Here is a 26,008-nt window from a genome sequence, read left to right as displayed (position 1 = left end):
CACAGTGAAGCGAAACCCCGCAATGCGGCGGGAGCCGTCTTTGGAAAGGGTCTACTTACGCCTTTTTTAAGACAAAGTGCTCCTCCTTCACATAGAATATTATATCAAAGTATCTCCAGAAGGATAAGAGGCTAAGCAGAGAAGTTACCAAAAGTTATTTCCAATTTAATTCGTGAATTTACATCGATTTGCTAAGAGAGTACAACCATGTAACTAAGTGGTCGTATTTTCCTGTGCAAGCTAATGCATTAAAAAGGATGAACAAATTTCATGGCGATTTATATTAGCGTCTTTGTCTCGCGATTTGATAATATCACGCAAAAATCGGCGAATTGTGGCAATTCAGCGGATGAGATAGACTTAAATTGGGACCGTGTGGTCATCATTTTATTTTATTTTAAAAATTGTTCACATACAGCAGTAGCGCCATTTTACAGTGAAAAATATAACAAACATGAAAGAGGACAAAACACAATAACAGCATAACTATAACAACGAGAACCAAGCATGGACTGGGGAAAATTTTAATTTACTGAAAGGTGGGATAAAGCTTGGGTGGTGAAGTTGTTGCATGATAAGTTAAAGGGGTCGACAGTGTGAGGGAGTGAATTTAGAAGGGAGGAGAGGCGAAATAACAGTGAGCGCTTGGTGAGAGATATTCTAGGAATAGGCAGATGGAGTAGGGAGTGGGTGCGGGTGGATCGGGTTGGTATCCTGAAGTTGAAGAAAGATAGCAGTTCAGGGCAATCAATAGCTGAGTTTAGGGTGTTGTAGAGGAGTTTTAAATCAGCTTTAAGTCTGCAGCTTTGGGGACTAGAAATGGATAGGGAAGACAGAACAGTATTTGAGGACATATTGCGGTAATGTGGGACTCGGTGTTTGACTATTTTGGCAAAGAAGTGAGAGATGCAATCAAGGGTTTTAAGGTTAGTTGGGGATGAGGTGGACCAAATGGGGGAGCAATATGATATGATGGGAAGGACAATTATTGAGAAGTATGAAAGGAGTGCAATTGGATCTTTAATTTCTGTGAAGCGGTAAAGAAGGCCTAGTAGGGACATAGCTTTATTTTTTAAAGTCTGTATGTGGTCGGAGTAAGTTAGTTTCTGGTCAATTATAACGCCAAGGTCTTTAATGGTTGGAAATACGAAACAATGAGGAGTCTTCTCTTAAAAATAGGTTTCATAATTCATAAATTATACCGAAATTAAATGATCCAAACCTTTAATTTTTTCGCTAAAGCTTTCGAATTTTTAGCAATGAACATAGTAATACAATAAGTGGAAACGTTACCTTGTTGCAATAAAGATATTTTACCTTAAGTTTCATTTAATATTTAATCAAATCGAGTCTCAAAGTTACATCCTGAGAGTTTGATTTAGCCTTTCCTCAGAGGTGGGACAACTAAAATTTCTGAGCAGCAACAAAAGTGAGGCTTCACTGCAGTCTGGCGAGGGAAGAGTCAGATGTAAGTCAGCTGCTGGTCTTATATATGATACACTTTATATCTGTTAGGACAGGGAGGCTGACTATACAACTGGAGAGACCTTACTGGGTTTTACGATGCTTCAAATTAAGAGAGGAGTAAAACACGATTAAGATATTTATTATTATTATTGGTATTCTAGCGGTAAAGTAGGTTTTGGGTGGACACAGCCTAAACAATTGTACAATAAAATACTTACCTCTCGCAATAAAAACACAACCTGACATTCTACACTTAAAGTCCCTCTTCAATTCCGCATACTTCCTTCCTTCATTTATTCCGTCCAACATCACTATCCTATTCCCTCCCCTTCATCGTTTCCCCAACGCCCTCTTCAATTCTTCAATTGCCATGTTTCCGCGCCGTCCAAAACCACGCTCCATATGAAAGTGTTGAGAAGCCATTTTTTAACATCTTCACTCAACGGGTTTGTTTGAGGATCAAAGGTGAGTCAATCACTCGGAATTGAACCCGGAACTCTTCCATTGACAATTCTAGACGCTCTGCCCAGATAGAATTAATGTTGTCCATCCGTCCCTTGATAAAATTCCTCCTTATCGGAATCAAATAAAAAATGCTGTCACCCCGAAATAATTTAAAATGTACGACCCGGATTTTGTTACAAATTTTGGCTGAGAGTCTAAGAAGATTGCATCACTACAAATGGAACCCGTGACTCAAATACCTCAACTTAAGACCCAGGTCACGCAAATTAAATTATTCGGGGATTACAAATTTACTCGTTTGGTTCCTCTGCCACGACTCCTGATACTATATGTATACACATCCAATTAAAAATAATAGGCATGCTTAAATGGATTAGAGAATTAGAATTTTTTAAAGGATATGGAAGGATAAATTGGTCCGAATAATGCATGTTGGCATAAATTAATTTAAAAAAATCCTTTATCCGTCGGTATGATTTGGATAAAATTTCAGTAGAGGGTCGTGTTTATATTTTTTCTTAAAGGGCAGGAGGATTAGGGGCGCCACGAATCCACGAGATCCCCCGGGCTCCTCCTCGAAGGAGGTGGGGTGGAGGTAGGAGAGAGGTTTGGAGTGCGGGTTTCAACCCCTCCACTCAACCCCCTTGCTTCACACCGAGTGCCAAGGGATTTCGAGAGGGAGATGAGATTGCCATCCCTCGCACAAGCACACCACACGGTCCCGCCCCCTCCTCTTACCTCCCACATCAATCTGAAGTCCCTCTGCTCGACTCTCAGCAATTCCACGGGACTCCTTGTGACGACCGTCGACTGCCTCGGAGTGTCTCGCAGGACGGACTCCCCGAAGGTGGCGCCCGGTCCCAGAGTTCCCCGCACGGCCCACGAACTTCCCTGTTTGGAGGAAATTGAACTGCATATTAGAATCCGTTTCTGCACACAGGCGCACACTATTCTGATGTCGCTCGGGCTCAAATTACATGGGTTGTGATGAGGTGAGGCGACCGAATTCCCGGGTAGTCGGATAAGTCAAGAGTTGGGTAATTCAGGAAACTTGATTTTTGAGAACTCAGGAATGCTGGAAAGAATTTTTGCATCGTTTTTTTTTGTCATTACCCTCCACACGTAAGGTACTGAGGAAGCTACAGTTTGTCATTTTACAACTGGGAGAAAACATGACAATTTTCAACAGATTTTTATCAATCACAAACCGCATGTTTTAAGGTTTGGACGTCATCCTCAAATAATTCTGTGCCAATGCTTTGAGAATGCCACTCAAACAGCGAAACCGCGACCTCTGGATACAAAAATTATTGGAGTAAGTACTTTGATTTTTATTCGCGTTTCATAATTCCATTAGATGCACTAGTTCCCTTTATTATTAAGCATCTCTTTCCACGAAAACTGCTCAGGACTAGCAGGAATTCTATAATTATGTGGACGGGGAGGATGGGATTGCTTAGAACGTTAAATGGGGATTCCACAACAGTACGCGGAGCTCAGCCTCTGGGAACGCACGCAAACAGCTGGCATTCCATGGAATCTACGGGGAGGGAAAATTTTTACCTTCTCATGAGCATAAATTTTTGTTTTCTCAAACTAAAAGCCACTTGAAACTTTCTATATGGATGGCAACGAAAACATATCCTTCTCCACGGAAATTCGAACTCATCTCCCGAATGCGGGAAACTACTGTAACAGCCACCACATCTACAGAATATAGAGGATGAAGTCTGATGCTTATTCCTGGATCCCACTGTCCAAGTTTACGGACGCAGTTCGGCGAATTACGCGTCGTATTGATCGGTCCTTACGCGCCACGACGCCGCGCTCCTAAGCCCTAAACAACGGTTTTTGCTGTCTCGGCCAAGAAAAAAAGATTTGAGTTCGCTGAGTCGGAAAAAGTGCCGTTTATTTACCAAGTGAGAGAGAGGGGAGCACCTTACAGTCTCGGCTATGTCGAGAGGGGTTGGGGTGCACACTGCCTCGATAGCAATTTTGCAACTCAACCTTGTAGAACATAGATAGGGGGTCAATGAATTTTCACGAAGCACTCGTATAAAATACGGGCAATAATTCCAAACTGATCCCGTTCATTGATGGCACAACAAAACGGACAGAACCTCTTACGTCCTTGAGTTAAAAATAAATTTATAATTATGTGGAAAAATCCATATTTTATTTCGTCAGTGAAATGCAGGCAGCTAAATAACGCTAAAAATCGATGAGAAAATATAATAATTTCACTGTTCCGCTGATACGGGAGGATAGAACATTTTCCGATCAACGAAAAGGGAAATTACTACAAGGAATGGCATGTCATAAAAGGAAACTAACACTGCCCGTAAATCCGCTTCATTAATTAAGTGCACATAATAAGATACATACTGAATATAGTGCTTAATTCCTTTTCCTTCTATAAGAACAAGATATTTTCACTTCACCTACGAGTATTCTAAGAATTACTTTAACCGTACCAGTTGCTATAGCAAAAGGAACACTTTATTAGGCTGGTTTTACGGAGCTTTTTACTACGAGGGTCATCCGGAAAGTAGTACCCGTTCGTGCCGCATGAAGTGCTGACGACGCGAGTAGCCGCTGGACGAGGTCAGATAGCTTCAGTGGCTTGTCTGCCTTCTCTGAGCCAAGTTGCGTGACGCTAGCATTGCCTGTGTTGTTTCTGTGATTGTTTACAATGTTTAAAAAAATTGAGAACGCCGCCAGTTGTGAAGTGAGGGCAGTGATTAAATTCCTCAATGCAAGAAACGTTCGCCCATGTGATATTCATCGCCAATTAAAGGAGGTGTATGGAGACAATGTAATGGACGAGTCGTCTGTTCGGCGGTGGTGTCGCAACTTCAACATGGGGAGGGGGAACACACACGACGATGAGCGTTCGGAGAGACCGTCTGTCATTACAGACCAACTGGTGAGCTCAGTTGACGAATTCGTGAGGAACGATCGGCGCGTCACAATTGATGACATCTGTGAGCATTTTCCCAATGTTTCTCGAACAATTGTTCATGAAATTGTTAAACACCATCTGCATTATGCAAAAATTTGTGCAAGATGGGTCCCTCGCGTATCTCAATGAGCTGGCGGCGAAGGACTATGCAGCAGGAATACAGAAACTTGTCACACGTTATGACAAATGCCTTAATTTGCTTGGAGATTATGTTGAGAAGTAGTTTAAAGTATCCTCTTTCAAATAAAATTTTTTATGTTTGTTAATATTTACTTTTGTGTCTTTATTTCACGAACGGGTACTACTTTCCGGATGACCCTCGTATAAAGAGATTCGGAGCAGCGTTAGAGGCAATATTATACCATAATCTTGTGAAAAATTATAAAAATATTATATTCCGTAATATAAATATTTAGAAACCTTCTCTGGACCGGCAGAACGCTTACAACAAAAATATTTGATGAGGACTCCTTCCAACAACATTAGCAATCCATGGATATGCTTTGCTACTTTATTATTATGAATATATACCTGTTAAAATGATTAAAAAAAGTTATTCTTTAATAATCAGAGAAGTTTATTTTGCAGTAAAATAAGTTGTAAGCAAACTGCGGGATTACTCACTCACTGAGCCCATAAGCTGGACACATTCGCTCGAGCCCATAGGCACAATTTGCCCTAGAGTCTCAAGAACCCATTTATGAATAAATTCTGAAACTTAACCGTTTACATTTATCCGTTGTTTTATTGCACGTTGATCTGATAAGGAGACAAAATTGTATCTAAAACTAAAAAAGTGGATAAAATTATGTATATTATTCAGCATTTAATAATTTATTCGCTATTAAAACAGTTAAAAATACATTACATCGAGAAAAAAATCACGTCGAACTATTTTACCAGTTGCCTATCAATGCAGGAAATAATTTTTCAAATTAAGAATGTAATAATAAGAATGATAAAATGAAATTAAGAAGATTGATCAAACAATTACTTCTGCAACGGCAAAAAATATGAAAAATTATATTATATATCGTATGTCTGTAATAAAAAACCATAAACGCAGCAATCAACCCTAAGGTCAGTTGGGTAGGTGATGGTAGAGTTCACCCACTATTAAGCCCGACGGCGTGTGAAATTCACACATCAGGGTAGGGGGCCAGCTCCTTTCCCTGTGCCGGTTATGGTTTCCCAAGAAGATCTGGTTCCCGAAAAAACACAAAGCTTGCGTGGAGCTGCAGATGCCCAGAGATGCTTGCCTGGGAATTAAATCTGGGCCCTCCGGTCAGTAGTCTAACGCTCTACCCCAGGACTACCGCGACGTGTGATAAACATATAAATAATAACAATACATATGTATGTGCATGTATGTATCTGGGACCTTGGCAACCGACTGCTGGGAATACTGGGCTTATGCTTCATAACTTCATAACATGCTTTGGTCAAATCGTTGACCAATGGTTCATCTCAGGTTATGACCTTTTTTTAGAAAATCTGGGTAATCGATTGCGGCTTGGAGCAAGTCAAGATAAAAAGAGAATGCGAAAAGGCAGCTGATGACCATTCCAAAATTTTACTTTGCTGGTTGTTATTAAACGAGGAGGAGAGGCTGGGATAAGTAAGTGAAGTCCCGAGGGGAGTAATTCGAAGAGGAGTATCGCCTCATTGCTCTGGGTAGGCTATTTTTCTAAAAATATTTCCCAGCTGGATCATTCCTGGACATACCTTGCATTGCATCGATTCAAGATGTTTCCTTTTATGGAAAATAAATGTTTCTGAAAATAAACCTTAAACTGATTAATGAGAATCAGATGTTCAGTCACCACTGTCGCGGACTATATATATATATATATATATATATATATATATATATATATATATATATATATATATATATATATATATATCAAGCTGTGATGATTATTTAAAATCAGGAATAGGGTACGGAAACTAAAAAAATTATTTTTATCTCATACTTGGCCCAGAATTTGGCGTTTCACATTACCGTATTTCAATGTGCGAAGTATTTGGTTTCATTATAGCACGGTTGTCATTTACCCTGATTATAACAGCAAGATTACCGAAATGAGCTCACTATTGACCAAATTTCAGGAAACATTATCTTTAGTAATCTGTTTAAAATATAAATATTCAAGCAACCTGGAACCCGCTGAGGAGGAAGAAGTAAAAGCTAGAAGAGAAAATAAAAGACCTTATGCATTTCAGATTTCCAATTCGTCATTTTTCAACGATTATCTTGAATATTTTTTGTTTTCCTAAAACAACGGCGGACATGCTTTTACGAGGCGAAGTAACTTATTTAGGAAAATGCAAGAGCTCTTCAGGAATTTAATTTGAAGACGTAAGTAGGGACCGCCTGCGATGACGAAATTAAAATCGATTTTTTGATCTTGCTGCGGAGTCCTGCTTCTCGCGCCGGCAATTGGGAATGCGGTGGGGCGGTAGGAATAGAGACGCGGTACGGGCTTGTGCACTCCGTAATTACGATTTTCATGGTTTATCCGGGGGAGAGGAACTCCAAAGAAAGATAAATTTTTGGGTATTGATTCGTATTAACTTTCCCGGTTGCATAATACTAATTTCAATTATTTACAAAGGAATTTCCATATTATGAAACAAAAATCATGAAATAACTGATATAATAACCACCATTCATACTGAATAATTCATCGCTTCTCATATTTTGCCTGTGTGGCCTCCAATCCCAAGGCATTATTTTTGTGCGCACTTTACTTCGCTTTGATTTCTACACGTTAATTTCTTTTAACACTTCTCCATTTCTCACTTAATCTTCCTGTTTGGTTTTCAGAAGTCGACTCAAGCACCCTCCTCCGAAATAAAATTACCCATCCCTTTAAGTTCGCTTTAGTGCCGTCACATAAATGATGATAATTGTGGACAAAGGTGAAATTTGAACCCCACGAGGAAGAGAATCGTCCGATATAAAGATATAATCCAACACCAGTATTCATGCCGCCAACGGGGAGGCAGAGGGAGAGACGATACTGCAACAGTTGACACGAGTGGATATGTTTGGCTTACATGCGGGAGCATGTGGGTTGATGTAGATAGTGATGTCGGTCGTGATCCTTCCTGTTCACCAAAGGGAACTTCGGCGTACTATAATTTAAGCAGTTTGGTTGACTACAAATCGGATTAATTCCGATCATAGACCGAGAATTCCACGATTTATCACATTCAACCGGTTAGAGCGTGCTCGGCGTGATAAATGCTGCTCTCTTGAATAGGATTTACGTCGCAACTCTCGTCCGGACGTCTCGTGGTGATACATTACATCCAATTCCCATTTGGAATGATTTTTCTCATTTTTCTAATGATGGTACTTTTATGCGGATTGTAAATTAATCTACTCATTGCAGTAATCTAAAGTATCAAGTTCCGTTGGTACACCGTATTTCTATCGTCAATGCAGTATAATACGTAATTTTTATAATTTCACTCTGGTATTTTTTATTACCAATAGCTGAGGCAGGCGCGGCGGGAAACTGAAAATATTTCCTTTTCCTCGAGCATTTTCGCGCGGCAGTCATTTTAGCAAATACTATCGGATTTATCGCCATCGACTCTTTGACCCTACGTATTCGAGCGCCGTCAGCGGATAACTTTTCAAATTGTTAGCGGCATTCGCCGTGAGTGGGATTATATGATTAAAAAAAAAGATTTATATAAACAGCCATTTTTCATCACAAATTGTTTGTGGATTCGCACAAAAATTTCTCTCCGGAAAAAATATTAAAATAACGTTAAGAGCCAGAGGATATCGATGTGGAAACTTTATCTCGACGAAAAACTATCAGGTCTACAGTAATCTAGGTCTGCTCGTCCGACTGTTATTCCTGCTTCGATTTCGAGTCGGTGTTTGGTCGTGTAATTAAGAGCGACACGCGGCTTAATCCTTACTCTTTGGAAGCACCAGTTGAAATATTGCGGCAGGAAAATGAAAGGTATGGATTAACGGGTTAAATCAACTCGTACGGCCACGACTGCTTCATGCCTTTGGGAGTTATTCAGCTTTGGATGTAAAACTGAAGGGAACGGATTAAAGGTTCAGAAATGCTGCCGAAGTTGCAAACCACAGCGCTGTGATGCATAGGTAAGCTTTATTTAGACAATTGAAAAGCCAATTCACAGGTATTTCGCGTTTTTTAGGATACAAATATACAATTAGTTGACCAATTCTTTTCCTATTCACTGTTCTCCAGGACTATCCAGTTGAAATTTTCCCTGCGTAATTTCCTCAAACTCTTACATTTAGCGATTGATTTAAACTAAAATAGAACAACATATCAATTGAAAATATATTATGCTTTTGATATATTAATTTCAGGAATGTCAAATTTACATCATTGGCAGTTTAGTATTTTTTTACTCACTCAAATACGACCAGTTTTAATGGCCCAACTCTGATGAGCTTGTCATGAAAAATTTTCAGCCCATGATGCAAATATGTTAAACGAAATTTAATATAGCTAATCCGCATTTGATACCAGTTATTTCGGAAGGTATATAGGATAGTAGAACATGTGTAAGTCAATTTTCCACTTCTTTTGAACTATAAGTTTTACATCTTTACAGTCTTCCATCGATTATCCATTTATTCTCCACTACTCTACATGCAATGCAGAATTTGAGATACATGTATTCTCGTATTTTATTACCCTCGTATATCGTAACGCTGTCTGATGTAAAATTTACATTTCATGCAAGTATTTCAGATGATAATTTGTTAATATTATTTTCTTCTCTCTCCAGCAGTCCTTACTTTACTCGAAGGAATTAAAATTAAAAAAATATACTTTCCCGTCGTCATTCAATGATTCCATCAAATGTGAGTCTCTTGTTTCATTTTTTAAAAAATTCCAGAGAGACGACTTCTTAACATGACTTCACTTTACGAAATTAACTTTATTAAATCGAAAAATGTTAAGTGAAATTTATTGCATCCCCAGAAGGGAGCTGTAAACAGGCCCTCGGGTTCGTAAAATTTCCGGCGCTGCCGAATTAATCAGCGAAGCATCCGGGGAGAGAAGTATTAAATGAAGGCAACACGGCAGAAGGGAATTCTCCGATAAGCCTATCCGAAAGTGACACAAAATTCCTGCTATTTCCAAATTAAATACGCCCTGTCTAAAAGATCCTAACAGAGGAATAAGGTGCAAATTAGCATTGATTCGTATTAGAGTGCGACAGTGGGCTATTATAAATAATATGAATAATTCGTTATAATTTCTTATATGTATATCTTCTGTGAATTTGAAAAATTACACAGCCGAATTGCTGATTTTGTTTAACCAGTAGCGTTTGCAGAATAGCAAATAAAATTTAGGATTTATAAAAAGGACACATGGTAAATGTTTTGAGAGGATTAATGACCTCCGTTATTTTAAGTTGGTTAGGCTACACATAGTGTATGCTGTGGGTGTATGGGATCCTCACGAGGTAGGCTTAGTTTTGGAACTAGACCGATTGCATAACAGCTAGGCTCGTGAAAAGGTTTTTATGAACAACGTAGCAGTGTCTCGGCAATATTGGAAGATTTAGGATGGGGGCCACTAATAGGCCATATGTTGGAATGCAGGTTGAAGTTACTGCTTACATTTGAGGCCAGTTACTTATCTTGGGATGCTAAAGACATATTACAGGCCTCGACTAACTAAGGTAAATAAGATCACGTATGCAAACTCAGGGAGCTAGAGAGTAGAACGGATAGATTAAAAAAGTCTTTTTCTCCTCGTACTACGAGAGCAAAGGAATATGACCGCGTGCGTGAAGGATATAATTGGCATTGGTAGTGTATATATTTTGTCAGTATCCTGTATATATATTTTTTTAAATAGACCCATATGCGTAACACTCCTCCCGCATAATTTGAATATAAGTATCCTGTTATTTAATGTTCTTGCATGTAAACATCTTCTTTCGTGTGATTGACTTTCATCCAGGGCATGATCAAACTGACACTTGTGCAGAGGTGTCATGATTGAGATTGTAAATGCATGGCCGGTGATCTTACAACCCCTACCCCATGCCCTTGCGGAGACTTGCACGGTACGATGTAGTTATAGTGTCGTCGCGGCAAGAGGTTGAAGTGAGTCTTGGCCGGCTGCCCTGGTGTTATATCCGAGTGCCATCTAATGAGGACATCTCTTACGATTCTCGATCCTCCCGTTTTCTCATGCTTTTCCATTCTGCTGACATTTCAATTTATCCATTTTACTAATCAAGGATTTATGGGCAATAAAATAGCTTAGGCTTTTTTAGCACAGATGCTCTCCTCACAATTGGTCTCCGATCTCAAGAATGACGCGAAACAGCCTGCCACTCGATTTTTCAACCCAGTAACCTCCTTAAATAAACGTATTTTTGCTCATTGACGTCTGTCATTAATGTTTCAATGTATCTCATATCCGCTAACTTCATCCCTAGTTCATTCCATGCACTTATTTCTCCACGACAGTCATATCAGACCATCCAAAACGCACCAGACAAGGTGATCCCTTAATTTAGAAATTTTCATTACAATTCTCTCTTCACCTTTTCTTAGATGAACCCATTCATTTAGAGTTCGTACAACCTTTGGATCTTCATTGTTCTCCTGTTGCCTCGCATTTCCAACGCTTCTGATTTTTTATTATTTACTCTTTTTCTTGTTATATCTACTAACAGTAGAATGCCCCAGATTTTAGTGAATTTCTTCCATATTTCCACGCTTTTGTTGCTGAGTAAATAGGATTTTCTTCTGGTAAAATAGGTAATTTTCCTGGGATGTTCAAATCATTATTTCCGCCTTACTTCTTCTTTGCTCACTCTAACACCAAGTTTTTCCTACTCCTCCAAGTCCACAATCATCCATTTAGGATCAACTTCTCTCTTCTCCCCGCCTTTTAATAATTTTGCAGGATACCCTTTACCATTTCATGATGCATCGTAGGAAGGGATTTCCTGCGAAGTCGCGACGGCTGAAATTCATTTTGATATCCTTGCGGGCATTTTAAAACACGTGGAGAAGACTGCATATCATCCTCCCGAAAGAGACCTTTTTTAAAAAAATCTCTAGCAACGAGAATAGGATTTTCGAAATCAGTTGGAAATACGACATTTTATCCACTTGCTGCCTCACCAGGCCGTAATGTCCTTTACACAGTGACATCTTATATACCAGGATGAGTTCAGAGGAAGAAAGAGCGCCATGGGCTTACGTAATTTACTCAACCCACCGTGGCGTCACGCGCAGGAGCCACCTCTCCATCCCAGTACGTCTCGGAGCGTCACGGTGGGAAAACCGCTCCCTTCACTTCCAACGTGCCCGAGCCTCCCATTTATGGGCGGCGAAGTGTGTTGGCCAAATTTTTTAGTTTCACTCGTTTCTTCTCAATCTCAATTCTTCCTTCGTATCTGTCTCCATCATTACTCTACCTTTCTTCTTCCCATCTCCATCTCTCGGACGATGTGTCACTTAAGAAGGTATCCAGAGATTGGAGAACGGCTAACGTAACACAAAGTTAAAAAAACCGGAGAGAATGAGGAAGTGAGTATTACAGACCTATTTCTCTCACATATATACATTTCATGCAACGTCATGGAACATATAGTTGCTAGTTCGGTAGTGGTACACCGCGATAGTCAAGAGTTGTTGATGAATAACCAGTACTGTTTCCGAAGGGGTTAATCCTGGAGGACACCACTTTCACTTTTTTTTCATGAATTTCTTAATTCGGGAGAGAGTAATGTTCCAGTGGACGCGGTTTTTCTAGATTTTAAAAATGCTTTCGCCAAAGTATCTCGTAATAAACTACTCACAAAATTAGAAGCATATGGCAGAGACAAAAATATCCTGGTGTTGGATTAAAATCTTTTTGAATGGTCGGGTACAAAGAGTAGTCATGAATGGAAGTTAAATCAAATACTGTAGAAGTTACTTCAGGCGTTCCCCAGGGATGTTTTATCGGGCCTCTTTTATTCATACTTTTCGTTAACGACATTGACACTGTATTCACTAGTAAGATACGTTTCTCTGTCGACAATGCAGAGGTAAACAGAGATATCCGTAATCCTGAGGACGTAGCAGCTTTATCAGCTTACCTTAATGCTACACAACGCTGGTGCGATGCGTGTAAATTAAAATTCAACTTTAAAAAGTCCGTTGTGATGAATTTTTGGAAAGAGAGCCATTCCCTCCTGAACGCCATCTGCATCAGGTACACCGAAATGGAATGTGTAAACTCGATTAAATACTTAGGTGTTACCCTCACTCACGACCTCTTCTAGATGAAACACATACGGGGAATATGTCGACAAGCTAACAAAATTTGGGATTTATTGGAAGAGTGTTGGGTAAATGTGATGAAAAGGTCAAATATAAATGCTTTATTTCGCTGGTTAGGCCTCATTTAGAATATGTTGCTAGCATATGGGATCCTTACGAAAGACAGATGGATTGATTGTCGAATTGGATTGTATGCAGCATAGAGGAGCTAGATTTTTAAAACGTTGCTTTGATATACAAGTAGCGTAGCAGCGTATCCAAAATATTAGAGGAGCTAGGCTGGGAATTACTCAAGGAGCGAAGGTTAAATTACAGATTCAATCTTTTGAATAATTTGGATGGATGTCTCTTTAAAAATGATGTTGGAAATGTATTATTACCCCTTTGTACTATGGTAGGCGAGATCATGTCAGTAAAATCAGAGATGTTAAGGGTAGAAAATATAGATTAAAGATCTCATTTTTTCCATGAACAATAACGGATTAGAATAACATTGTCCAACCGCGTTAGGGGGTAAATAATTCGGATCAAAATTAAGGTGGTGTGTATTCACCTCCTGCCACACACCCTAACGGTGGCTTGTAGGGCACTAAAAATACTAAAAAATTCAATGATGCAACAAATTAGTTTTCATTACTACTTGACCTTCTGTGGACATCGTACCGTCCGTAAATTAACATTTTTTTGTTCGTTACGCATGTGCAGTGCAGTCAGTTTTGTTTCATCCAAATGAAGCAACTGGCCTATTATTTAAAGTTTTCTTTGTAATGTGAACGGCATTTTGTTGTTCAGCGCATCCATTAAATAAACTTTTGAGTTGGTTTTACACGTACGATACTATTTTTTTCAGCACCGGCAACCTAAAAAAATCGAGTGATAAATACCAAAGGAATGAATTTTCAAAACAGAAGAAAGAGAGAGAGAATGTCTACTACATACCCTTTATCGAAACGATCTGATGACGGTGTTCCTTTCTATGAAATTGAAGAATTAAGAAAACCTCCTGACTACTTTTTTGGGGCTCTGCTCGAGGTTTCTGAAGATCTCAGCCAGTTGCGTATGCATCGCCCTACGTTCTAGCCTCGCTGATTAGGAAGAAACTGTAAGACGCAGTGGAATTCCGATCAAGTGTAACTCTGATATTTATGTAAAAAATAGAAGCAAAATAAATTTAAGTACGCGAATTCGCGCGCAACATTAAATAATTTACCGAAGGCCATTGATATCATTTCAGTTTAACATCTCCGATATTTTTTTCTTATGCCTGTACTATAGCGAGTATTCCTAATGAAACACTTTGGTGTAAGCGGATTAAATGTACATCCGGCAGAAATATTTAAGTTTTTCACATTAAAACACCTCCATTGAAGAGAGATAGACAATTAGTCAAAACGTTCAAAGAACCGTAGCAAACAAAACAGCAGTTTATTGAAAAACCCGAAAGATTGCAATACTGCACGAAACATTTGTTCGAACGACGCTCTTTTAACGTTTTACGACATCACCAGTAGAAGGTCGAAGCATTCTGTTGGGCTGCACGTACAATAGATGTGTTCTATCCGATGATGCAGTAAAATAGGGAAACACCCGGTAGCAATAAAAAGTTTGTGGAATGGTACGATTTTTCTTCCTTTTCTGTGGATATAAAAATCTTTCACTAGGTGCAGCCTGAAGTAGAAACATTTATTCGCACTACTACCTTTTCAATATACCGCGCGGTACAGCTGGTGCCACCCATATAACTAGCTCGCCGTAAGCACGGCGCTACTTTTCAGCTCTGATTCATTGCTTCACGTATACGTGATCGTTAACAGGTATTGCGAGAGCACCGTGACGCGAGGTAGCAGTATTCAGCCTGTAATTGGTGAAATATACCTAAAGTCGTTCATTTTAGTAAATGGCTAATACCGACACGGGATTTCTCCCATCGCAAAACACACAAATCCTACTTGATCAACCTATTTACAATTTCTTCGTGGGTTCCATATAGGAGTGTATTAAAAAATAATTGTGAAATCTAGAAATATAACTTAAGTTATCCACATCCGAGATTTTAATAATACCAATTAATTGAGGTTCTTGTATGAAAACGCCTTGCTCCAATTTAAATACGATTACCTACTCAATTGTATCACGAAAATATGGAACTAGGTCAAATCAAAATATACGCCGATTAGTACCGAAGGACGGTATTGTAACTCTTTTTTAGTACCGTAATGCTCACTTGTAAAAATGAGCGTACTTAGCTCAAATAAATAGTGATGGAAATATTTTACAGCAATTTTTTACCGATTCCTACATTACTATCATAAGCTCAAATTAGGCATTCACTCAAATACACTAAAAAAAGAAGGTAAATGAGTAGTTTTAGCTCAAATTACTGTACTTAACATAGCCACTCATTCACAATTCGTTCTCAAAACACCCCTCTTTCCACTCGAGGTGTTTGTTATTTCCGTAACCGCCACTCTTCAATTTCCTTCAAACAATCACTTCTCCGCCAACTCCTTTTCCATTCGGATTTTCAAAGATGTCGATTCATAATCACACTTCATTCCCATTTCCAAATCCAGATTCCGTTCCAGCCTATAATTATTTTTCCGCCTCCACATAGATCCATTAATCATTTGATTCAAAACTAGTCACATACTAAAATATTTTGTAAACCCAAGTCCCTACAAGCTTTGCCGGGCCCAGTGGTGGTGGAAAAACGTCCTCGCTTGCCAACTCAGAGGTCGTGGGTTTGATTGCAGCCTAAATTAGGTTTGACTCCGCACAGGGCATGGGTGTTTTCTTGCATGACATCCCCTACGGTTCAAATCCTCACACTCAATGGCGCTTAGCCATAACTCATTGTCATATCCCACCCCACCTTCATCAAATATTCCTACAGCACTACTTCATATATGTCCACTATCGATGTCACTTGCCTCTGTTCCCCTATCCCTCACATAAAAGGCATTAAATCTTTCCGCTACTACCTCGCTAAACGCCCCACCCACCAATACCTTCTGGCAAATTTTCCATTCAGCTGAAAGAGCCAGTATTTAAAAAAAACGCCTCCAACTTCGATGACGCATTCTTCCTTCAGATGAAAAATATGGGTAGGTGCCAGCATTGACCCCTTTTATGCCAACTTCTTCATGGGCCGCCTCGGAAACACTTCCCGTCCAAACCATCATATGAGAACATCATTTTGGGACGGTAACATTTAACATACCTTCCTACTTCCCATCTTGGGGCATAAAAATCTATCCTCTTTGATTGAATGTCTCAAGTGCTGTTCCTCGATATCTTTCACAACTATCTCTGACTCCTCTGAAACGTTCTTGGGCATCAACATTCACCATCAAAATAGCATATTTTACAATTCCGTCCACCAAACACGAGCAAATTATGAAATAAACCTCGAATTGTCAACGATTCTCAGCCTTACCTCTCTCTTCATCCTCGGCAATACGAGTATAAGCAATGGAAAAGAAATACATTCGGATGCGAAAGGCTTTTAAATCACCCGTTCCTCGCCGAGAACACAGTACAGCATACAAAAATAGCTACCATTCCATCCTTAGCACTACCTAGAACTCCATTTAACATCTTTTCACGTAACCTTTCCTATCTTCAACCGAAAAATGCACGGAATGATGAATTGGGAGGAAGTAGGCGAAGGTCAAACGGCCAAGTTCATAAATTTCCGCGCTTTCAAGCGATTCTCTTGGAAAATTGAAACAATTATTGTATTGTATTAATTCCAAAGAAAATGCAGTGCTTTATATACAAATATTCTTTCTTATTTCAGAATTATTTCAGGCATCTAATAATGGGACGTTATAATAATAATAGAGGGGCCAAAAGCATTCATCGAATCCGTTACCATGAAAACGTCAGGAAGTTTATTATTTATTTTCAGCCACTTAAAATGGATCCTTTTATGCTAAAGTACCATTTTGTATATGTTTAGTAACACTTCCTAATAAGTTAGTATATTTTGTAATTCATTACACCCAATTGTCATAACCATAAATAGGCCTAATTTTTACCGGCCAGTAGAAAACCAATTGAATGGATATAAAAGCCTGTTCAGGAACCGTAAGACGGAACGCATTATGTAGATTTAAAAAATGACAAATTAGCGGAAAACGTGTTCTAACACATTCATCCTTTCAATTCATCCTCATTCGCACGATCCTTTCAAATGAATAGAGGTTAATTTTAAAAAATGATAACGTTGGTGTACTTTTAGTGATTCAGAAAGAACTAGTTTCTCGCGCAGTTGGGATCCAACATGTGTGGAAACCCGTAGAAAAATCGAGGTTTAAATGTACCCGTTAATTGATTGATTGTAGAGAAATGTATGACGTGAGAAGGAAAACGGATAATCAGATTTCTAGCAAAAAACTCGAAATACATATCTGTGATATCTCAATGATGAAGGGCAATGAGAAGAGGGCAGTTCGAAATCGGGAAGTGGGGATGCAAACGGATTTGTTAGGGAAGGCTGGGGGAATTTGGGAGAAGAAGGGGGTGCGGGTCGCAGATAGGGTCAGTTAGGGGCGGAATGAGAGGGAATGGAGGCATTGGGAGTGGGGAAGGTTTGGGTGTGGGGATGGGAGTGGGACAAACGTACGGAATGCTTTATCGGCGAAGGACATGGGCCGGAAACGAGACGCCGAGGAGGGCGGCGCTAGAGCCATTAAAGGTAGAAGAAATAGGAGGTGACGAAGGTACATAAAACTCCATCAATGGAGTAACCCTGGAGCATGAGAAAAAAATAATCTCTAACAATATACCAAACGCTGGGCCGGAACGCGTTTGAAAAATATGCATGCGCTCATTGCAATCGAATCAAGATCCTTGAGCGTGGGAATCAGTAGGTACGCGCGCTCGATGCAGATGTATTAATTTCCGAATCAGAATCCCGAAGCACCCATCTTCTATTTTTTAATAGACTTCAAAGAGGGGATTTATCATCACGCCTTCGTGCTCATTCCAGCTCACTCCAAATATCCTCTCGGCCACGACTGGCGTTCGGCACTACACCCCAAGAGCATGGCGAAATCTTCACTACCCATTCCGCGTGGCATTCATTTATTTCAAGTTCTGAACCGGAATGGTTTTGGCATCGCATTTACCGTCCTTTGCTTTGGAAAACCGGCGAGGGAATCAGCGTGGGATGTTCGAAACGGGCGGAACACGTCCCTAAATGTGACTGCTCCCCCCCCTCCGGTCTCTTCCAGTTATAGTCCGCTCGCTCCGGTTCGAGTGCCACGGGACGCCGGACGCAGCGTCCAGCGTGGAGGAGAGTGGGTGCGGCGGGTGGACGGGGGTGGTCCACAGGGCAATTGGAGGAAATCCAGTTTCTTCAATCTACGCTACCCCCTGGCTCGGGTGCACACGTCGGACGGGCGTCACCGCATCCGCATGCGCCGGTGGCGAATGAGAAACGACTCCCTCGTTTTTATTAACTTCTTTTTTTTAAATTTATTTCCTGGCCGTAGGAAAAAAATTACCGGCTTGAAATGTATGCCTACGCCGCGGGCGAGCGAGGTTGATAGTGCCGAAGTGCTCTTCTCTCCATGAGTGAGCTCTCGTGGATATGCCTCGTGTCACGCTTGCAATATGCGCCGGGATAGTTGGGGAGATTTTCGCGATAAAACACGCCCGGGAATGAACGTGGAAATTTCCCGGGGTTACCTATTCTGGAGTTGAAGGACGAGGCCATAGCCGCCAACTGCGCCGCGTTTCGTTGGGAGTCGGTCGCAAGTGAGATCACGGCGGAAAGCTACATCGAAGAGTCGGTATAACCTTCGAACCAATGGAAATCAATGGAAAGGGTATCTTAGTTATCATCATAATTAATAGTAAGGCATTTAGAGGCAGGTAATGGACGAAACCTAAGGACTTTCCATTAAAACCTTTCGCAAGCAATTTCGCTCAACAAACACGCATGAATGACTGCCTCCCTGAAATCAGTTTCTTCTTCATTTCCTCATGGGTGTGTTCTACCTGTCTTATTAAGGTCCAGGTTATTTGTTTCCTCGGATTTTCTCTGTTTTTCTCTCTTATAATTCTATAGACATTAATTGAATGAAAACATTTGAAAGTTTTGAAAGTAATATTTATTATAAATTAGTCAAAGTTTGCACTCTATAAATGCCTTTATTGAGGTCCCTAAAATGAAATTGATATAAAAACATTGCCTTTCACACGACTTACATTAAATATTAGTTATATCGTAAAACAAACATGAGGGGGAATGGAATGGTGTGATGGCCAACGAATGGGCTTCCCACCCAGACGGCCTAGGTTCAAATCATGGAGATGGCAGTGGTATTGCAATCCCTACTGGAGGTGCTTTGTGGAGAGCACTTTAAGCGAGTACGCCAATTGTCGGATGAGACGTTAAGCTGCGGACCCCTTGGCACTTTACGTTAAGAGTAGGCTAATGCCGACGCCGGGTTTCTCTCCGTCCTTCCTACTTTCCCATCCATCCCTAATGGCGCAAATGGCATCAGCTATCGGTCGCCTTCTTTAAGTCAACTATTACAAATATGAGCTTTCATTTCATAAATATAAAGATCATGCTCTTTTTAACTTTTTCTCTTCCCCAAAAGTTCTCTTCTTTCACGGTATTGGACATCCCTTTGCCTCTCATATACCTAAATCATCTCTTCTACCGACGTATAATCTACTCTCTATTTTTTATTTAAGTCCTTATTTTAAATTCTCATTCTGTTTCTACACCTCTTTGCTAATATAATTATTTTCCCATTCACCTCAATGATAATTGCATTTGCGTCCAAAACACAGTCCTAATGCATTAAATTTTCTTCATCTCTAATTTACACGCTCCATTCTCTGATGCTTAATTAAGCATTATCATAGGAACAGGATGAAGAAAGAAGATGGCTTTTAAAAGATTGGTTTAGATAAGAAGTTACCGATTGTAAACACAGCTCGCGGAATTACGCGGTCTATAAATCTGTAATATCTATAACTCTTAAATCTTAGCCTTTAAATGAAATCCATAAATCCATGGATTACCTCAATTTAAAAATACGCACTTAAAATGTGTTACTACAAATAGTGGTCAGGGACAGATCTGTGATTCTGCAAGTCACCAGTTGTCAGATGAAAGGCACTCGCTATGAAAAAAATAAATGACAATAACTTTAATGACTAATACCTTGAAACCAGCACTTCTCCCACATATTCCGCGAACAACTGTCGAACCCCAACATTAGGAAGTTTGAGAAACCGTGACTACCTTTGCTACTGGTATCTTTGGTTTGAGGGCAACATCATTTACTTCCTTTAAAGTAATGAAATATAGAAATTGCTACGTTCTTTTTCTGCGGCTGATGAAAATTTAATCTCGTTAATTTAAAATATAGCACGAGCCCCGAAACTATGAATATACTGCTCATTGTCTTCTCCCTTTCGAGGAATATAATGTTGGGCTTTCATTGCGGGGTAGGTCCACGAACCGCGGGATGGCCAAATTTATCCTGCAATGAATCTCACACCATAGCATGGATTCCTTTTGAAAACGGAGAAAATGACACCATTTCTATCTATAATTGACAAGTTATCCAATTTCACATAAGTTTTTAATTCATTTTCAACTGAAGGATTTCCCATTTCAATCTAAAATAATAATTATAAATTACTTTGAACAATACTCAGTTAATATAAATACTTCTTGCTGTTTAGAAAATAATAAAAGCTCCTCATAAAAGCATTGCGGACCCTAAGATATACAAGTACATTGATTTCTTTTGGAAATCCAGAAAAAGTGCCAGTCTTTAATACTCGGAAATTTCTGTGTGTCATTTCATCTAACTTTGGTACATAAATGTTATCAACCAATTGTCATATGTTATTCGTATATATATATATATATATATATATATATATATATATATATATATATATATATATATATTAATTGAAATAAATTAGCCGAACAAAAACTTTGACATCCTTCAAGTGGTGTCCATACTTAGTTTTTATACTAATTAGTTGGATGATTATTAAAAATTAATTATTTTTAAGTCAGTTCCCCACGAACGTTAACATCCTAGGATTAAACACAATGCTTGTAATGTAATCATGATTAACGATTACCAGTAATATCGTCACCATAATCTCTCCTGAACAAATTTATGGGACATATTATGGAACAGTATTCACGTGTGGCACTTGATTGCTACTGCTGGATTTGATTTCTTGAAATACCATTTTATTCGTATATATATATTAATTGAAATAAAATTAACCTCTTTCCACTCTTATTAGCGCTTTTCGGAACCCGGCTGAATGGATATTCAATTCACTGAAACATTCTTTAAGATATAATGCGTATACAATGGACATTCCTTTTATGGCGTTTGCATTATTTTACTGGCAAAGACATGATATTTAAATCTAGGCATATAAAGATAAATGAACTTTTTGAACTAGTTTTGGTATGCACTTAATACGCACAAGTTATGCGTCTAAAGAGGCTAATAAACTAACACAGTTGTTAACTCTAACCATAGATTTCAGAACGATTCATTCTAAATGAATAGTATAGACAAATACTCTCCGATACACAGGGTGTGGCATCATAACTTTCTTTTTTAAAGGGATTTTTCTTTATAAGAAATTAAGTTATGTTGCCGCACCCTAGAGATATTTAATTTTTGAAAGTTTAATTATTTAATGTTTTAGATAATGTCATAAGACGTCATGTACTAGAATTTGTATTTGTAGTTACGTTAGTTAAGTATTTGACATTTATATGGCTCCATGGTAATACCTCAATCCCACAGATATTAAGGAAATAACAACAATTGCTTATGACATAGAGATAAGGATATCAAGGGTAATCAGCGCAAATATTGACAGAGGGGTAAGCTATAAAACCGCGGAAGTTGAAATATGAAATATACTTGGAATTCGATGCGTCGCATCAAAACCTGATAATCAGAAAACAGAAAAGGGGAAAACAGTTTATACGATTTTATAAGTATAATGTGCCATTGTGTTAGGAATATGCGTCTTTAATCTCAGCGAGTAAAAGCTTGCTGGGCGACGAAGCGACAGCTATGGTGTTATTGGTTCCTGGATTTTTAGTTAAGGTTCGAAATAGTTTTTTAGGTAATTAGTACTGTGCAAGAGGACGATGCGGTGCGGATTAAGTCCGTAACGTACAAGGGATTTGGAAGTGGTTCTTCCTGATTGAGATATTTTTACAAAAACCTCAACGTCACACGTAACATGGTCACGTGTGAATTCCCGGTCTGAAAAAAATCCCGGTCTCGTAGATTTCCAATCAAAGCTATCGGGGCTACACGAGCTGCACCCGGACGGGGAAACAAGTTCATTACACCGATGGCCGAATGAACGGAATCAGAACAGATGGGGCACGTGGACATGGGCAAACATATTACCCGCTGGTTCAATTACTTCTGCTTTATTTACTTTTTAAATTCATTGCATGGGCGAAAGCGTTGAAAATATAACGGAAATGCACCATTGAGAGCTCCCTGAACACTTTCCCGACAATGTCCCCGACGATGTCTTCCCGGGCGCTTGTATGTGATGGGGATATCGTGCACACGACAACTTAGAAACTAATAAACTGAGGAGCACATTTCATATGAACATTTTTATAGCAGAATACATTTGATTAGATCTTGGCCTAAATCTACCCGTCAGAAGTGACGGATGCCGGATATCATTTTACTATTTAATGGATATCTCTCGGTTTAAACGTTATCAAATGGAATGCCATTCATTTTTAAACTTGCAGATCTGACATTTCCCTACTATTTTGTATTTGCTGTCAGTTTAACGCCCCTTTCGATGGCCATTGTCTTACAGATCATTCATCTCTCCGGGAAAAGATCTAGACAGCAAATTTCAAATCAATCTGAGGAGTGAGGAAATTCAAATCTATCTAAGTTCTTATTTAAAATGCTCAGTGAGTTCAACTTTATGCTCAAAAGAAAAAAAATTAAATGCCCCCGATTGCTTATTAATCTGTTGCAATTTTCGCTCAATGCACACTTAACACGTGATAGTCCAGTGGTTAGAGCCCTGTTCTACTGATCAAAGGGTTCGGGTTCGATTCTCTGCACAAGTCTCCGGACACTCTCGGCTTCACTCAAGCAGTTTGATTTTTCGGATACCAGATATGCCTGGGAAACCATAGGCGGCACAGGAAAAGGAACCTTGGCCCCCTCTGGCTTGTGAATTTCACACGCCGTTGGTCTTAACATTGGGTGAGGTCTAGCATCACCTATCAATGCAACTATTTCAGGGTGTAAAAATCATTCGCCTTGACCGGGATTCGAACGATATCCCAGGGATCCGGGTTCGAATCCCGGTCAAGGCGAATAATTTTATACTCTGAATTTTTTGCATTGAAATGCATATTAGCGGATGACTCCGTTAAAAGTTGCGGTCATGGCATCTTCCGCAGTTTCTTTGGAATAACCTATCAAAACAACCTTCGGGTCGGATACTGTTCGGCTTGGCACGTTACACTGCAGAGATAGCCTGTACGTATGTATGCTATGCGCAGTTCTTGAAATATCGTGCTCTACGGAACACGTCGGCCATGTTATACAGGTAAAAATGTTCACTGTTCTTCACTTGGCTATCTAGTGACGATTGCCGATTCTCTCAGTCAATACTCTCAATAGCTAAAGTAGGTTTTTACCAAACATGAATTCATCATTACTAATTATAAAAAATAACCACCAAAGGAATAAATCATTTGTAAAATGGTGAAAGGTAGCTCCGTAAAAATTACGATCGCCTTTATAGTTTGCCAATATTTTAATGAAAACTGGGATATAGGCGATATATCAAGGGGGAAAATGATAGTTACATACGGATTAGGGGTAATTCTCTTAACACAAAAAGGGGAAAAACATTATTTAAAATCTGAGAATAATTTAGAACACAAATATTCCTTTTTTAAAAATAATTTTGAGAGCAAAAAATTGAGCCAAGAAAATGACGCAAGCCAATCAGCTAGAGGAAAGGGGTGAAATATACATAAAAGATAACCGCAGACAAGATACCCTCTACAGCAATTATTGGATTTGGGAAAATACTTTTAAAATTCAGTATGCTTGCTTCCATTATGTTCTCGTAAATTGATTATTCATTATACATTATTACTGATTTTTTGCTTGGGACAAGAACAACATGAAAAAATCACTAGCCACATCAGTTTTTTTAATATTGTGAAGTTTTTTAATAACTTCTGTTTTACGTACCAAAACCTACTTGTCTGTGAGCATATCAATGCTTGTACGGGTTGCGTGGCATTATAAAATTAGATAGAATTAATTATTAAATACATTTAATCGATCCATGAAAACGTATGTTAACAATATATCCAAATCTAGTGACTGAAATATTTTATTCTCATTTTGGCGAAGAGAATAGCCATATTTTTCAGACAAGAACACGATGTTTCGTTCGTGTTAAAGACACGATGTATTCGGACTTGGAAAACGAGATTTCTGTAACAAAAACTCGGAAATTCGATCCGAGCCTGTGTCGCATGCTTCTTCCCCAAAAAAACTTCACATGTTGCTTAAATTGTGACACGCACCATCTCCCTTGTTCATAGGCGTCATTTTTTTTAAATTACAGGATAAGGAAAATATGATGGCTAAAAATTTCGTCCCGAAAACAAATTTCTGAAGTCGCGCGTAACGCGTGTTCTAACTTTTCCCATCCCTCACACTCGCTGTCTTCTCGACCCTCTCTCCCTAGCCATCCCCGGACCCTCGGTGCCAACTTCCCTCTCATTACTGTGCTCATCCTGCCCTCCCGTCCGAGTGAGCTTCGCACCCATCATCATTATCAAGGGAAGAATCCCACTCTCACTAGTAAACTGGGCCGCCCACACGACGGAATTGATACGGATCGTGTTTGCATTTTCCCATCAGGTCACGACGGGCATTTCCAGACGGCCGTCTAAGGAACATTCCCCCCACCACGCCCCTTCTACCTGTCTTCCTGGGAGGTAGGGAGGAATCACACGGTTAGTGCGACTACGTCACACTCTCTTCGCCTTGGTTCCTCGCTCTACAGCAAAAAACCGACAGTTAGTGGGACACCGAGTCTTGCCGACTCTGCTTCGTAATGCCAGCGGGTCAGGGATTGAAAGTAATGACGAGTTGAAGTCCTGAGTCACCAATTAGAAGGTAAATGTTTTCCGGATTCCAGCTGGCCGAGGAACTGGACCGGAAGTCGTTAGTGAGGTCGCACATTAATGTACCTTTCTGTTGAACTTGACCTAGAACCACCTCGCTCGGTGTCGAATGGATTATTGCCCACGACTCACACAAACTAAGGGTAGTTTTAATCCATACAGTGAGCTTACACGAATAAAACGTTTTTTAATGTTTTTTTTTGCTAGGGCTATACTAAGATTACAAATCCCTTCCAACTGTGACGGGAGCCAAATACGACCATTCGAGAGATTTAAATGATGAGGAAAATGCATGAATTTCACATAAACGCTGACGATTAATGTACCCGTAGCCATATTAATTGAATAAAAAATGTATTTACCGACAGTAAGATGCGATATCTGCCTCACTTATAATAAAGAGAGTATATGTATGTTCATTTGGGACATATTAGACAGGTGGAAGTAGAGGAGTTGAGATAGTATGCTGAGTACTTGTACAAAATGTTTAAGGGAAAAATAGAAAAGGTAGAAAGTATTTTTATCAATGGAGAGAGTAAGCCAGTGTTAAGCGGCTACATGAGTGCATACACTCATCTGAAAA

At 39.4% G+C, this 26,008-nt stretch overlaps 1 protein-coding gene across 1 annotated transcript in view; it reads right to left on the bottom strand.

Moving 5' to 3' along the window:
* Positions 1-26,008, bottom strand: part of Epac (Exchange protein directly activated by cAMP) — a 368,014-nt gene that overhangs the window by 110,117 nt on the left and 231,889 nt on the right. The window contains exon 4 of the mRNA XM_071589665.1: positions 2,671-2,823. Coding sequence (XP_071445766.1) covers positions 2,671-2,823 — 153 coding nt within the window. The remainder of the gene's footprint in view (positions 1-2,670; positions 2,824-26,008) is intronic.

The sequence above is a fragment of the Hetaerina americana genome, unplaced genomic scaffold (genome assembly GCF_022747635.1).
Source record: "Hetaerina americana unplaced genomic scaffold, ioHetAmer1.1.p SCAF_4, whole genome shotgun sequence".
Lineage (NCBI taxonomy): Eukaryota > Metazoa > Arthropoda > Insecta > Odonata > Calopterygidae > Hetaerina > Hetaerina americana.
Note: the sequence above shows the minus strand (reverse complement) of the source record. Positions and strands in the feature narration are given on the sequence as shown.